The sequence below is a fragment of the Myotis yumanensis genome, unplaced genomic scaffold (genome assembly GCF_028538775.1).
Source record: "Myotis yumanensis isolate MYYU_CA2020_CCGP unplaced genomic scaffold, mMyoYum1.0.hap1 SCAF_8, whole genome shotgun sequence".
Lineage (NCBI taxonomy): Eukaryota > Metazoa > Chordata > Mammalia > Chiroptera > Vespertilionidae > Myotis > Myotis yumanensis.
This window is the reverse complement of record NW_027223759.1, coordinates 6,997,857-7,013,124: the sequence shown is the minus strand read 5'-3', so window position 1 is coordinate 7,013,124 and position 15,268 is coordinate 6,997,857. Positions and strand designations below refer to the sequence as shown.

The 15,268-nt window shown below is 40.2% G+C and overlaps 1 protein-coding gene across 1 annotated transcript; it reads right to left on the bottom strand.

Annotated features, from left to right (window-relative positions):
- Positions 1-6,415: 6,415 nt before the first annotated feature.
- Positions 6,416-14,708, bottom strand: MARS2 (methionyl-tRNA synthetase 2, mitochondrial). The gene has a single exon (XM_070421772.1). It carries the CDS (start codon positions 14,706-14,708, stop codon positions 12,921-12,923), a length of 1,788 nt encoding a protein of 595 aa, XP_070277873.1. The 3' UTR covers positions 6,416-12,920.
- Positions 14,709-15,268: the final 560 nt, after the last annotated feature.

Here is a 15,268-nt window from a genome sequence, read left to right as displayed (position 1 = left end):
ACCTATAGACAGATTCCTTTGGTGTTTATCAATCATAGCAAGTTCTGCTTTGACTGCTGCTCCTTATAGTAGTCAGAAAGTTCTTTACTTTGCTGATCTTCTACTCCAAGTTCTTCTTGCAGAAATTATATATTTACCATTCAAATCAGGATACTTGAGACTGAAAGGGGGCACCAAAAATAATTAAACTAATTCTTGAAATATATACTATTGACCAACAAAGAAGTTTATCTTATTAATAAACCTATAAAATCATTCTATTCAAAGACTATTTTTCAAAAATGAAACTCTAATAATACTATAGGCAGAAACCTATACTGTCCCAGGAAAATTAATAGGTTACCCTATTAATATATTACAAAATGAATGTAACATTATACTGAGATAAAAAATATATGTATAGTCTAGAAGGGATTAAGCCATAAGAGATAGGCCTGAACTCCTCTATTACTTCAACCCTTGAAACATTATGGTTTCTGTTTTAGCCACTGATACAGCTATATAAATAGAATTATATTTAGGTATAAGCCTGTTTCCCTATGTTATAAACATAAAATCATAGAATCATATACTTAAGAACTACAGAGTCTACAACTGGGAAATAGTATTAAGATATTAGTCGTAATATATTGATAAAAACCCTGTAACTAAATTTGCTATATAATTACTAGGTAGTTCTAAAGAAAAGTTTTGGTTAAGTTATTGAAGATTGTTTAGAGTCTATGATAATATTCCCAATAAAAATTGTATTAACTTTGTTGATGATGATAATCTGTTATAAACGCACACTTGGAATATCACATTTTTGCTTACTATATTATTCCAAGGCAAAAATAATACCTTATGTTTATATAGCAACCTTACAATTTATGAGCACTTCATATACATTATCTCATTTTATCCACTTAATATTTTTGTGAGATAATCAGGCAAATTTTTATGAGAGAAGTAAGACTTAGAAAAGTTAAGAGAGTTGCCCACAATGACATAGCTATTAAGTGGTAGGACCCAACACTTCTAATTACTAATTGTCACCTGTAAGGAGCCAAGGGAATGGGGAGGCTGAGAGGGGAAGATCTTAAAGAACACAGCACTTTTCAGAAATAATTCTTGTCTCATCCAAGAGTTATCTTTTGTTGGATCACTAAAATTAAATCTAATACAAATTAAATCTTAGACACAAATAAAATGTGTATTCTAATCCCTTAAGCATCTGGAAGATTGAATCAGAAATTATTTCAATTGTAAAATAAAGTATGATAATTCTAAAATAAGCAAATTGTGATAAACATGAATCTGTTTAATCATGCTTTTATCAAATAACCTAAGTATGAACAGTTTCCTAACCAAAATAGTAGAAATAGAATTATCCTAGAATTTAGTTTAGATTATTAATCAAAAATTTTCTTTGAAGGTGTTATACAACTCAGTATTCTGGGAAATATAAGAAGGAAGACAAGTTAAGAAAGACCTTCTAAATTATCCAGAAAAACATTAATCCCTCTGATAGCAAAAGATAGCTACAGGTGGTGCCATCTACCCTTTATATTTTGGAAACATGGCACATTTCCACATTTTTGAAAGCATAAAGTCCACCAAGAAAAACAAATGAACATTTGGTTGCTTTTCTTCTTTCTTTCCATTTTTCTTGCTAATAACTGCAATATAGGTATTTATCAGTTTTTGTATAAACCTTCCATGTAGGGTTTGCTATTTGGGGGAAGGATTATTATAATTTAGGAGTTTTTTAACATCCTAATGACAAGTACCAAATTCATGCCACCTTTTATACTGACAAAATGTGTGTGGTTTAAAGATGAGTGGCTTAATAACAGAATTGCCTACTGAAGTCTCCTTAGCTCAAAAAGTGCAACAGTGCCCAAGGTTAAAGATAGCCTCGTGTCATTGGAGTGAATTTTCTCATAACACTCATTTTGATGATTATCTTTATTTTACAGTAATTCATAAATGTTTCTTTTCTGGTTAGAAGATTGTTTTGGAACTTCACAGAGTATCCTGAAGTGATGTGAATAAACTCAGTGTAATTGCACTATTTAAAACATTTTTAACCTTAGAGGCATCAAAGTCTGATAGTTCATTAAAATGCACCCGTTGTTTTTATGAATTACTCCTGACAGTTACCTACCCTAGCATTGGCAAGTTGTTTCATTGACTGTTAGTAGGCATGCTCAGAGTCTTGGTAGATCAATAGAATGTCAAATGTGCCCAAATCATGGAAAGTACAATGGTATATTATTAGACATCCCTTTTTAGAGAAATTGTGCTTTTTATTTCGGACAATTTAGTTCATTTCCATTAATTATATAGAGGTTGCTAGTTTTTAGAACTACCAGAGCATTTGGTATTAAATTTCTGTTGTCAGATTCAGGCTAGGCAATTGATTTGGCCTACATGCTTCTTCCAAAGTTCTATTCAACTTTATGAAATAAACTCAGGCTCCATGATGCTCGCATTTTTCTTGAATAACAACATTCAAACTCAAATCATTTAAAGTGGGCAGAGAAAATGATGAGATTTTCAGGCAAAAGAATTTGGCTAAACACTGATGCTCTGAAGTAGGCATTAGTCAAAATATATAATTTTCCTACTCAAGTGTCTTGAGCAAAGCCGTATCTCCAGCAATCCTTACACTCAGCCATGGATCAAATAAAAATCACTTCCTGGACCAGGGTATTCATTGGATGTTTTACTTAACAATAGGATAAAATATTACTCTGTTAATATGAAAGTTCATTAATAATTCCCTGATTTTCTCTGCATAGTTGCTTTCTCAACCCTGGGATCTGACTCTAATTTTGTATATCCCTAACTATATAAATCTTCTTTTTAACAAGTCTTTATTAAAGTTCAGGGATAGAACAAAAGAGGTATAGCCTAATAATTGAGAAATACTATTAGATATGACTCTTCTCAGATCCCTTTTAGTGAGTCTGTTCATTGCCTTAAAATGCCTCCCCATCCAGCAGCAGGTCATTTCCTAAAGCACATCTAGTCTCTCAAAATCCAGGCCCACTTCATATTACTATTAAAATCTTTCCCTGAAGTAATTGTAAAATAAGACCCATTTAAAATGCATTAAACCCTAATTTCCTTTAAATCTCTTAGGAACCAAGGTTACATTCTGTGAGAAGCAGCTTTTCTCAACCTTCATCTGTAGGTTTGAAATCTCAGTATTCTCAAAGCCCACACTTTCTTCCTAGAAAAGATTTCAGAGCAAAAGATTCAATTCTTACTCCACCTTCCTCTATTGACTCTGTTAAGTAGAGTCTTAGATAACTATTTTATCTAATAATAGAAAACAACTAGCCCCATATTTGGTCTGGTAACAATATGAGGGTTTTGGATATGCTTACGGTTAAATATTTTTGCCTTTTTTTGAAGTAAATTAAGGAAATCTTAGTAGGAGAACATTGGAAGTGCGGGATAAAATTGTGGTTTCCTTTATTATTTCACACACACTTAAGTAACATAGACGTGCAATCTGTAACAAGAACAAACGATATGTATAAAACAAATATATTGGTAAAGTTTGAAAAATTCAGTCATCATCTGGCTACTTTATCAACATGAAAATGTCAAAAACAACTACTTTAAAACATCTTTGGTGTCTGGGTTTTTTACTTTTATTCCAGATGTTTCACATATGTAAACACAGTCATGGCATATACAGAATATACATAGTAACAGGCCATTGCTTGTAATATGAAGAATTTAACAGGCCATTTGTTGTAATATGGAAAATTCAAATAATATGTAAAAGATTCTAGCTTCTACATTATTTTGGTTTCACTGTATTTAGCTTAATGTATGTTTTACCTACATTAAATGTTTTTTTTATAAATTCTAGGTTTACATTAGAAACTTTGCTAGACATTAATACATTTAAAAATAATCTGTATATATAACATATGGAAACCTGTCATATTATGATTATTTATTTTATACCAGTTACTATGGACAAAGTTGACACTATTTTTAACTATACTTAAAAATATCTCCATGTCTATTTTGGCCCTCTTTTGTCATTCACATAGGAAGTATAAGGGTTCTTATAGCATCTTAGCAAGTAGAAGCATTTGCTGCATATATCATGTCAGATTCAACACATATTTCTCCCTTCAACACAGTGACGCTGTCAGTATTCCTTTTTAGCTTCCATTCAGGTCTTAGTTTGTAAGATTCTTTTATTCAGGCTAATTCCAACTGTTTGTAAGAAGTTCTCAATTAAAATAATACACTTACTATCCTAATGTCTATGCCAAAGGAAAAATGGAAATAAAGTCAGCAACAACCCTATGTTTACCAATAGATTTTATGCCTGTGCTCTAGCTGTGTTTTGCCTTTAGAGAATGACTTGTTTAAAACTGTTGAGTTCAGACTTACCTACCTTCACATATTGAATATTTAAAAAACATCTACCTCTACAAATATATCAATGATGAGATTTGACAACTTGGTTGAACTTGGCTAGTGCCCTTCTCACTACCCTTGATGTTAAACATTAAGTTTTCACCATTTCCTTTGTTTTTCTGTCTGAGATCAGGTTGAGTTTCAAATTTTTATGCTTAGGTACACACAGTTACACATTTATACTGGTTTTTGTGCCCCAGAACTGATAGCTCCACTGTTAGACGGTCTCCATGAATTATGGAAAAAGGAAGAAGTGCTATCTACAGACTCTCCTTAGGCTAGAAAACTAATTCAATGGCATCAGTTACATCAAAAACATTTTATTTAAAATTTGTTATGAATTAACTACTTTCTAGAGGTTGACTTAATATGGACATTTTAATAAGAAAAAACTTTCTACTTTGAAGATCAATTATTAACTAACAATTTTTATAGGTCAGACAATATTATAATGAATGTTAAAAATATTTTGTTATGTTTAACAAAAAATACTCCTTCCAAATTCTAAAATGGAGTAAAATTCCAACCATCAGCTTTCATACATATTTCCAATACTTCATTTTATTTTAGTACTTACAATTTTCTTCTATAATATCAAAATGGGCTTCTTACACATTGTAAATTGATTTACTTAAATGTATTCCAGTAATGAGTTGTAAATGAAACTAAACTCAGGATTAAAAGTTTTGCTTTCTAACAATGTAGGGAGTTCCCATAAAATAAGTTTTATAGAAATTTAAATATAAAGTTAGTGCAGTAATTTCAGTTTACCAGAATTGAAGATTCTTTGCTTTATGAAAGCCTTCATAAATTCATTTTCTTAGTGACTTTTGAAGATAATAAAAAAGTCATATATTATTTATAATATATATCAGTGTGATTTTATTAACAAGAAATAGACTGCCGTGCAAAAAAATACTGAAAAAGTGCCCATTGTGACTTGCTAACTATGGGACTATGTAGCTTGAATTTAGAGTTCTGATGAAATCATTTAAAACATAGAATAAAGATATAGGTGTTCTTAGCCTTCCAGGTTAACAAAAACTTTTGATACATTTTCTAAAATACAATATAGATGATAGCTAAGTTTTATATAAACATAGATTTTATACTTCATTAAGGTGTAGCCCATGGCCAGCATAATAGCTACCTTTCATAAAACATGTAAAATATGACAGAGTATTCTCTATACAATTCACAATAAAGTCTCTAATTTGGGGAAGTTAGAATATGTTTTGATTGTCATATATATAAGGTGATATTTTACCAAGAATTACCCAGTATGTGTCATTTTAGCTAATGGGATAGTTTATGCTTTGGTAATAACTGGAGTCAGAAGGTGTTTAATTTGGTTTCTGCAGGCTTGTTAGGAAAGGTGTCACAAGAATATAGTAATAAATGTTCAGTAAATTCATAGAACTTAAATTGTTAGTAAATAGATGAGTCTTTTAGTAAGTTCATTTGTATTAAAACTGTATGTATGAAATGAAAAAGTTTCAGTGTTTGTAACCTCTAATAAAATTCTCTGGCCTTGTTACTATAATAGTTAATTCAAATAAAACTTTTGAATATTGATGTTTCATGTATAGAGATAAATGTGTATTTTAAGCATCAAATAGTAAAATGTTATTTCAAAATACTTAGCTTCATGGATATGATAATATACTTTCACTTAGAGGAGAACTGTTGGAGCCAAGAATTTGGGACACTGTTCTGAAAATAAGAAACAAAATAATCTTAAGGAAAAATAAAAATAGAAACTATAGTTATTAACATTTTTTAAAATTTACACCAGCACATACAAGCAGGCTTAGAATAATAAAGGAAACTATTGAAAGCAAAAGAGAATTTTATGGTAAAAGTAAAAAATTTTTTCTAAGTTTCTATTTTGGCAATCATCTGTTTCAGAATCTAGCTATCAAGAACTAATTCTTCATTGTGAAACAATCATTGATATATTTCAGTTAAGGATTCTTAAGTAGACTTTTCATCTTTAGGTCTTGGAGCTGATTATGCTACTTCCTCCCCACAATACAATGCCTTCAGCATGTCCTCACTGATTGGTTGTGGTTTTGATGCTGGGGATGGTGCTGAAGCCCTGGCATGGAGACAGCTGCATAACCTTAGCCACGTTTGTTACTTAATCTCTCTGTGCCTCAGTTTTTCAGTTAAACAGAAAGACTACTTCACAAAATTAATGGGGAAAGTAAATGAGAGAACACAAATAAAGAACATAGAACTTTCGGTCTCTCCCTTCACCTTCGCTTATTCCTGAACCAACAATTTTTAAAAATGGCAAAATTATGGCCAGGAGTGTCTCCTTTTAATCCTTAGGGAGGATTTACTGAAGAGGTAGTATATTTGCTGACATTTCTATTCAAAAAGTAAGTTATTTTCACAGAGACATGCATGGAAAAAGTCAAAGTCTTGGTCACAAAACTTTGTTTGCTATTAAACTTTTATTGTTCACACTCATCAGTGATCCACTTGGTAGTGAGCATTAGGCTGCAATGTTAACATCTAGTGTGAGTTATCTTTACTTTCTCGTTGCATGGTTTCTCTGAATTCATGAAAGGCAGTTTTTTGTTGGTTTTTTGTTTTGTGGTTTTTTTGCAGACCAACATTTATCATTTTCAGTTTTAGCTTTGGGTTTTTACATTTTGAGGCTATGTTATTAGGTCATACAAGTTCATAATTCTTATAACTTGTTGGTATTACTCCTTTTATATTCCCACTTTATCTTTAGTAACAATTTTCCCTTCAATATAGACTATCTACTATTAATATTATACCAGCTTTCCTTTGGTTAACATATGCCTAGTATTTCTTCATGTCCTATCTTCTGTTATGTTTAAGTACTTAACTACATGTAACTTTTTACATTTAAGCTTGAACATTGCTGTCTTTTGACAGAGGTTCATCCTATGATGTTTTATTACAATTACGAATATATTTGTATTTATTTCTACCATCTTATAGGCTTTCTCTTACCAAATTTTTCATTTTTCTTTGCTTTTTTTCTCCTGTCTTCTATTGGATTCAGTTCTAACATTACATATGGCTTGAAAGAAATACATTCTATTTGTATTTTAATGATTAAAATGTATAACACACTTGTGAACTTTATATTTTTTTAATGTATAGCTTTTTAATCAATAGACACTTTTAGACTAGTTCAAAGGAAGCCAAAGTACTGAAACTATCTTAATGTGTTCCAAAGTAAAAGATATTACCCTTTAAAAAATACTTTAATCATGAAAAAAAAATGTGTAATTGGTCATATTTTTATTGAATGCATTGAATAGAACTATGATCCAATCTATAACAATCATAAATTAGCTTTTGAAGGCTTATCTTCATGTTAAATTCACAGACCAGTGATTGTCAGTTAACGGGGGGTACATGCACAAGGTGTAGCCTTAGGAGTGGACTAGCATAAGGAGGTCAGCACCATTTCACCATACTGTACACTAAGAAAAGTGGCATCGTCCATTTCCACAGGTATTCCTAAAGCTGTCCCTCCAGTTTACCCAGTGAGTCTTCCAGGCCTCCTGCAGACATTTCATCCCCAAATCCTTAATGACTTGAAGGCAGGGCTCACCTCTCCTTGGAGCTAGAATTTTCTTCTTGCAGATGGCACATTTGGTTTCCTGAAACATCCTGACATCGTATATCACCTTGTTCTTAAGTGAGGAAGTGTGGACTTTAAAGTCCATGGTGAGTTAAACTGTGTTGTTCACCAAATGGAAGTTAAATTCACCTTACTTCGGTAAAGATTCAAAGGTGGCTGAACCTCCCAATAACTATTCCTGGGAAGAAGCACAGTACAGAGTATATAATTTCTAGTTGTCAAAGTGCTGAAAGATCTTAGCAGATTGTCGTGTTTCCCTCCACGCCCTGCGTGGTTCAGGGTTCGGGTCTAGAAGAGGAGCCGCACAACAAATGAAAAAGAAAAGACAGGAGATGATTTGGGAATATTGGGGGACCAGGCGAGCAAGTCCAACTCAAGAGGAAGGACTTCCACTGTGCTCAGGCCTCACCAAGCTTTTTATAGTGAGGTAAACAAGGTAGTGGTTACCATAGTTACACAGTTCTTGTGAGTTTCACTTGTTTTGACCATGGTTACACTTCCTGCACTTCCTCAGCCCATTAGCTTCCCAGGTAAGATCTGGGGAGTGTTATAAGGTCAAGCCTAATTATGCTAAGAGGACTGTGCCCTCTAAGCTGGGACTTGTTTGTGACTTTGCCAACAGGTCAGTCTGAGGCTTAACCCTATATCAGTTTCCCACAGCAGATAGCTCTTCCCAATTCCCCTTCCTTGTCATGGAAATATAAGTAAAACCAATTGCCTTCATATGATGTTAAGCAGGTATTTTAAATGTGGTCAATGATTCCTATGAGATGGCTTCTTTAATTCAGAGGATCTCTATTGGGTTAGCCAGGACTACTTGAACTCGAAGGAAGAGCCTATTCATCTCCAGGTGGGTGAGTGCCATAGAGGAAAGCAGCATAGGCTGGGCTCCTTTGTTCCTTTGTCTCAGAAAAGAATAAGACACTCTTCCTAGAAAGTTAAAATGCCCACTAATTAACCTGAATTAACTTAGTTCTGGCCCTTCCAGCATTATTAACCTCAAATTTGGTGTGTTACTATTGAGAAAAGTTAACCAATCCTACCCAAACTTTGTTAGAGGAAGGGGCAGGACTAACAGTGTTGTGCTGAAATTACATATTTGATACTTAGTTTTGCAAGAGGCTTTTTTCTAGAACTGATTCCCCTAACCTGTGCTCTTGATTACCCTAATCTGTGCCCTAGCTCCCCCCAAGCTCTCTGAACTAGTAAACCTTGCTGCAAAAACAGACACATGGCTGTCAGTATATCCACACCCTTTCAGGTCCACAGATATTATTTACTCCGGCACAGCACCCTAGACCTCACCAACAAGAATAGTTATTCCAGCTGGGCCAATGTGGATCAGTGATTGAGCGCAGAACCATGCACCAGGAGGTCACTGGCTCTATTCCCAGTCAGGGCACATGTCACTGGTGTGCAAAGGCAGTTGATCAATGTTCCTCTCTCATCGATGTTTTTCTCCCTTCCTCTCTAAAAAGTCAATAAAAACATGTAAAAAAAAAAAGGACAGTTGTTCTATAACTCTGGGGGCATTGCCTCCAGGAGGCAATTATAGATTATACAGCAGCTTTATGGACCAAACCTTAGTCGAGAGGCATGGCCTCTCCAATCACTCAGGGTTGCACTAATGCAGGCCAACACTGCAGCTATGCTCAATAGGGGTTGGGCAGTCAGAGATCCAGGAAACCGTCCCTCCATGATGCCCAAGGAGGAGTCTGCTGAATGCTTGGTACTGCCTGTTACTTTATGATTATAAGTCATCCAATTTGGAGCCCCACAACCTGACCAACTACTGGCTTTACTTTGGTTTTAGAACTTCCCAAATCTAAAGAGCTATGTTCCATTCACAGGTACAACTGCAAAAAAAAAGAAATTGGCCTTTGCCTCAGGGCCCATATTTCAGCCTAGGCCCTCCTGAGTACTTTATCAACTTAACAGTAAGTTTTTCAGGCTCTTCTCAGCTCCTATAGTCACACAGGTCCTTAAGAAAAACGAGGCCTACTTCCAGAATAACAGATCTCAGTGAAATCCGAGATTGTATCTATTCTTGTTCCTGCCTGTTCTATTTTATAAATGTATTTTTATTGATTCCAGAGAGGAAGGGAGGAGAGAGAGAAAAGACAGAATCATTGATTGGCTGCCTCCTGCACACTCCACACTGAGTCAAGCCCTGCACATGTGCCCTGACTGGGAATCAACCCATGACCTCCTGGTTCATAAGTCGATGCTCAACCACTGAGCCAAGCCAGCTGAGCATTCCTGTCTATTCCTAACCTCTGTATAGCCACAGGTCTCCTGGCTTCAGAGGTGCCTAATCTATGAATTCACTTGTGGAATAGCCCTCTAATATTGAATGGTGCCACTTAACATATACTGTCCATTGCCCACAACTTCCTGCATGACTTCATAGACAGGAATGTTGTCTACCAAGTTGATAGCCTGTTATCACTATAACGGACATCCCATGAACACCTGATCAGTGCTCTGTCATAACCTCCTGCAACACTGTCTCCAAGAATAACCTACAATGAAAATCTGAGCGCCTCAAGAGTATTATTTGGGAGAAACTTCTGGTCAAGGGATCCAAAGATGCCAGAAAAGCTGTTAACAGTTCTGGAGTAGGGGGATTCTTAGAGGTCTACAAGTTTATCATCTTCTCCCGTGGTTAGGATGCCCTCTCCTGGAAATGCTATGTCCTCCAGTTTTAAGTTTTACCTATCCACCACCTGCCATTCTTAAAGTGCTGGATCAAACTGAATACATCCAGTACCCAAAGGCTATCTGCTTTACCTCCTACAGAAAATCAAACTGGTTCATCTTCCATATCACACCTTTCATTCACAGTATCTTGTCTTTTGTAATACCCTCTTCTCTGAATCCCCTATTTTTTGTGCCCTCCAGTAGCACAGATATTCTGGTAGCCAGTTAAAATGCCTGCACAAGTGACAGACTGCACAAAAGGAACTCCATTAACACCCAGCAAGCAAAGATCCAGTGTATGGACCAGCACTAGGCCACAGGAAAGCTCAGTCAAGTGGAAGACACTGTCTCTCCATTCATGATGGGAACTGGAGGACCGTTCACGGGACACTGCAAAGGCAGAGGTTATCATCCCACTGGTTGTAGGTCTGTTTTCCTTCACCATGTAAGCAGATCCCATGTCTTCCCTACTCTGCTCCGTTCAGCCCTAGGCGATACACTCAATCCTAGGCCCCCATAATCTGCTCTACGAATCCCAGCAGGTAACTGGAATAAGTCATACGGGAAGTCCAGGTCTGAAGGAACATTTGTCAAAACCATCCTTCCACTCCAGAATACCTTCAAGCATTCTTTTTTAAGTAATGTTCCCAAGCAAACAATCTCTCAATGGAAACTGGAGCTAAACAGTAGCACACAGAATAAATCTGGGGAACTAGCAATCTAATAAGTTACTTCATAATGAGCCCTCTCTGCTGGCTACCAGGCTTAGAATGGATATTTCAAGGCAAGTTCTCAACTTTGGCCTGGCTGTCCAATCAATCACCTATCAGATACAATGCTGGCTCACTGTGTTGTAGTCCTTATATAACTGATAACTTAACATCTTCTCTGTGTTGTTATGGGGCCTTGGAGAGCTCCTTAAATCCAGTTTGAGTTTCTTGGAGCATTGATCATTCCTCCCTTCACCACCACCTTCAACAAATACAACAGTATGAATCTGAATAAGGTACTTACAAACTTTTAAACTTTAATAACAAGTTAAAAGAGCATAAGAAATAATCAGTAAAAACTACTTAAAAGTAAATGTATTAACATTTATAGTAACTATTGTACAATTTCTGTATTGTTATTGATGTTGATTGACCAAAAAAAATCATATAAGGTAAATTATGTATGTGAATAACAAAATGATGGCTAAAAAATATAAATACTGCCCTTTTGAACTTAAGATTTTTTAAATCATACCTCTAAATTTACTGTTATTAAAGTTTAAAATTTTTAACATACCAAGTACCTCAAGAGAACTTTATAATTTATCATAGATAGTCCAAACAAACTTGATATATTTACTTATTAGCATAGTAAATATTTAATTAGACTAAATGTCCTTTTTCAGTAGTCTGAGGAAAGCTGAGGATTCTGATCTTTTTTATGGCTTTCTGTAAAACAGCAGTGGTTGCAGTTATCCCTCATTTTAAGAAAAGCAATAAAAATTTTCTTAAATTCTGCAAAATTAGAAAGCAGAAAACATTTCTTCTAAAGACTGAACCTCCATCTTAATTCCACATGTGAGACTAGAGCCATCTACTGGTTGGAGTGTAGTGCTACAAAGCACAACTATTGGACTGCTAATATTAATCATTAGTCATGATTTTAAGAACCGAAAATATAAACATCTAGTCTAGGACACTGAATTTTTAAAGGTTAATAAAAGAATCTCTTTTTAACAGGAGACCCAACATATGTAACAAAATAGGGCTTAAAGCTGAGGTAGGGACCTCCAAGCCCAACTTCGATTCCCGGGGCAGAGGCTGGCAGCCAATGGAAAGCAAGCCATGAGAGGTAGTCCGGGTAAATAACCTGGTTTGGAAGGAGGCACCAGAAGAAAGAATGGTCTCAGCAGAGTTGCCTCTTACCCATCTTTCCCCTAGAGACATCTAGAGACACTGGCATACAAAGGGCAGTGGTTAAGAGCGGGCAGAGAAAACAAGAGCCAGGGCTGGGCACCTGAAACACTTTACACCCCTTTTCACAGGGACATGGCTTATGTGCTCATTTGGTGCAACACTTAAGAAAACATTAATATAACTTTCCTGAAAATGCAAAACAACACACTTGCTCTTTTTACCACAAGCCAGAAACCGTAAGAACTGAGTTTCTAGGTCCTATGGGCTTTCACCAGCCAGGCCCTGGACTGGTCCAGTCGTGGAAACAGGAGCCCAGTTTCAGGTCCCAGCCGCCTCCCTTCAAAAGGGCAAGGATGTCCGTAGAATCGGGGCAAGAAAGAGAGCTCTCCAAGACCCCTCTCTGTGGCAGAGACCCCCAACCTGGACAGCAGCTTGTCAGCCAGGCTTGGGGTGACAGGCTGGAGCAGAGTCCCGAAGGTCCGCAAACATTCCAAGGCCACGTGAAGCACCGTGCCTAGCCAGGGGGCGTCCACGGGGCTCTCCCAACTCAGCTTCCACGGCGCGTGCCTTTGGACAAAGCCATTGGTCTGCCGGACACAGCTGGACACTGCCTCCAGGGCCTTGTAGATCTGAAAGTTCGCGTAGTGGTCTGCCACCTGCCTGGGCAACGCGGCCACTGCGCTCACCAGAGCGTAGTCCTCTGGCCCAGCGCGAGCCGCTGGCCCCGCCAAGCCGGGCTCACTGGGAAAGCAGGGGGCGCAGAAGGCCGGGTAGGTCCCCGAAGGGTTTATCCTCTGGGCAGTGCATCGGTTCAGGAGGCCGCCCAACGCGTCTGCCAGCTCGGAGTCGAGCAGCTTCACCACCTTTTCCTCATAGTAATCGCAGTCCCAGGTGGGGACGCCCTGGCGGAGGAGGAAGTAGCGGAAGCCATCCACGGTGTAGCGGTCGAGGCAAGCTCCGGGATCCACGACGTTGCCCAAGCTCTTGGACATCTTTTGGCCACAGACCGTCCAGTGGGAGTGGACATAGATGCGGTGTGGCGGGCTCAGGCCGGCCCCCAAGAGGAAGGCAGGCCAATAGATGGCATGGAACTTGAGGATGTCCTTGCCTATGACATGAGAGGTGGTGGGCCACCAGGCCTCGAACTCAGCACTGGGGTAGCCGATGACGGTCAGGTAGTTGACCAAGGCGTCCAGCCACACGTAGATGGTCTGCGAGTCGTCCCCGGGCACCGGAATGCCCCAGTGCAAGTGGCTGCTCTTGCGAGAGACCGACAGGTCCGGCAGGTCCTCCTCCAGCCACTGGAGGACCGTGCGCTGGAAGGGCTCGGGGGTGATGGCCTGAGGGTGGTCCCGCAGCCAGCGCTGCAGCGGCTCCCGGAACTGCGAGAGCCTGAAGATGTAGTTCTCTTCCTGGGTCCAGGAGACGGGCTGCCCGCTCTCGACGGACACGGGACACGGGTCCCCCGACGGGCCGGGCTGCCGGCTGACCTTGGCCTCGGGCAGGAAGCACTCGTCGGAGGCGCAGTACCACCCTTCGTAGAGCCCCTTGTAGAGCAGCCCCCGCGCCTGCAGCGCCGCCCAGAAGTGCTGCACGGCCCGCCGGTGCCGCGCCTCGGTGGTGCGGATGAAGTCGGTGGAGGAGACGCCCGCATCGCGGAAGAGCCGCTGGAACTGGGCCGAGACGCGGTCGCACAGCTCGGTCGGGGCCAGGCCCGCCGCGGCGGCCGCCTGCTGGATCTTCAGGCCGTGCTCGTCCGTCCCGGTGGAGAAGCGCGTGGCGGCGGCGCCGGGACCCCGCAGGCGGCGGTGGCGGCACAGCGCGTCCGCCAGCAGCGCCGAGTACAGGTGCCCGATGTGCGGCGCCGCGTTCACGTAGAAGATGGGGGTCGTGAAGCAGGCGCGCGCCTCGGGGGCCTCGTCGCGGGCGCCGCGGGGGCCGGAGCTGCAGAGGCGGGGGCGGGAGGGCGCCGGGAGCGGGAGCCCGCGGGCCACGGCGCGGCCGAGCGGCCGAGCGGCCCAAACCCGCAGCGGGACCATGGTGCGCAACGGCCCGGCCGGCGCGGAGGCGCGCTGCTGCACGTGGGAGGCGCGCATGCGCGGCCGGGCCGCCGCCGCTTCCGGGCCCCCCTCCGTCGCCCAGGCCACGCCCACCCCGCGCCCCGCCGGGAACTGTCCCGCCGGCGCTCAGCCCCGGACCCGCCGCCGTGAGTCGCCCCAGCGGGAAAGGGGCCTGGCTCGGAGGGCTGAGCGGCGGCTCTGAAAGCGGTAAACCCTGACTGCCCATAACTTCCTGTCTGCCCGGCTGGGCTGTAAGTTCATATTCACGGTCTGGCTGCCTCTCTGGGCCGAGCTCCCGTGGCCAGGAACTTGGTATTTGGGCATTTCTCCACCCGGCCAGCGGCTGGCACATCGCGGGGCAGAGCCTGCCTCCACGCGGCCCTGGTCACCGCAGGGCCCTGAAGCACATAAATTTCACCTCCGATCCTGGGCGACACGTCTGGAAGGAGTGGGGAGGGGGAGGAGGGAAGGAAAATAGTCACCCGGAGCGCCTGAGGGCAGGGCAAGAACTGGAAGGGGAAGGAAATCTGTAAGCACGC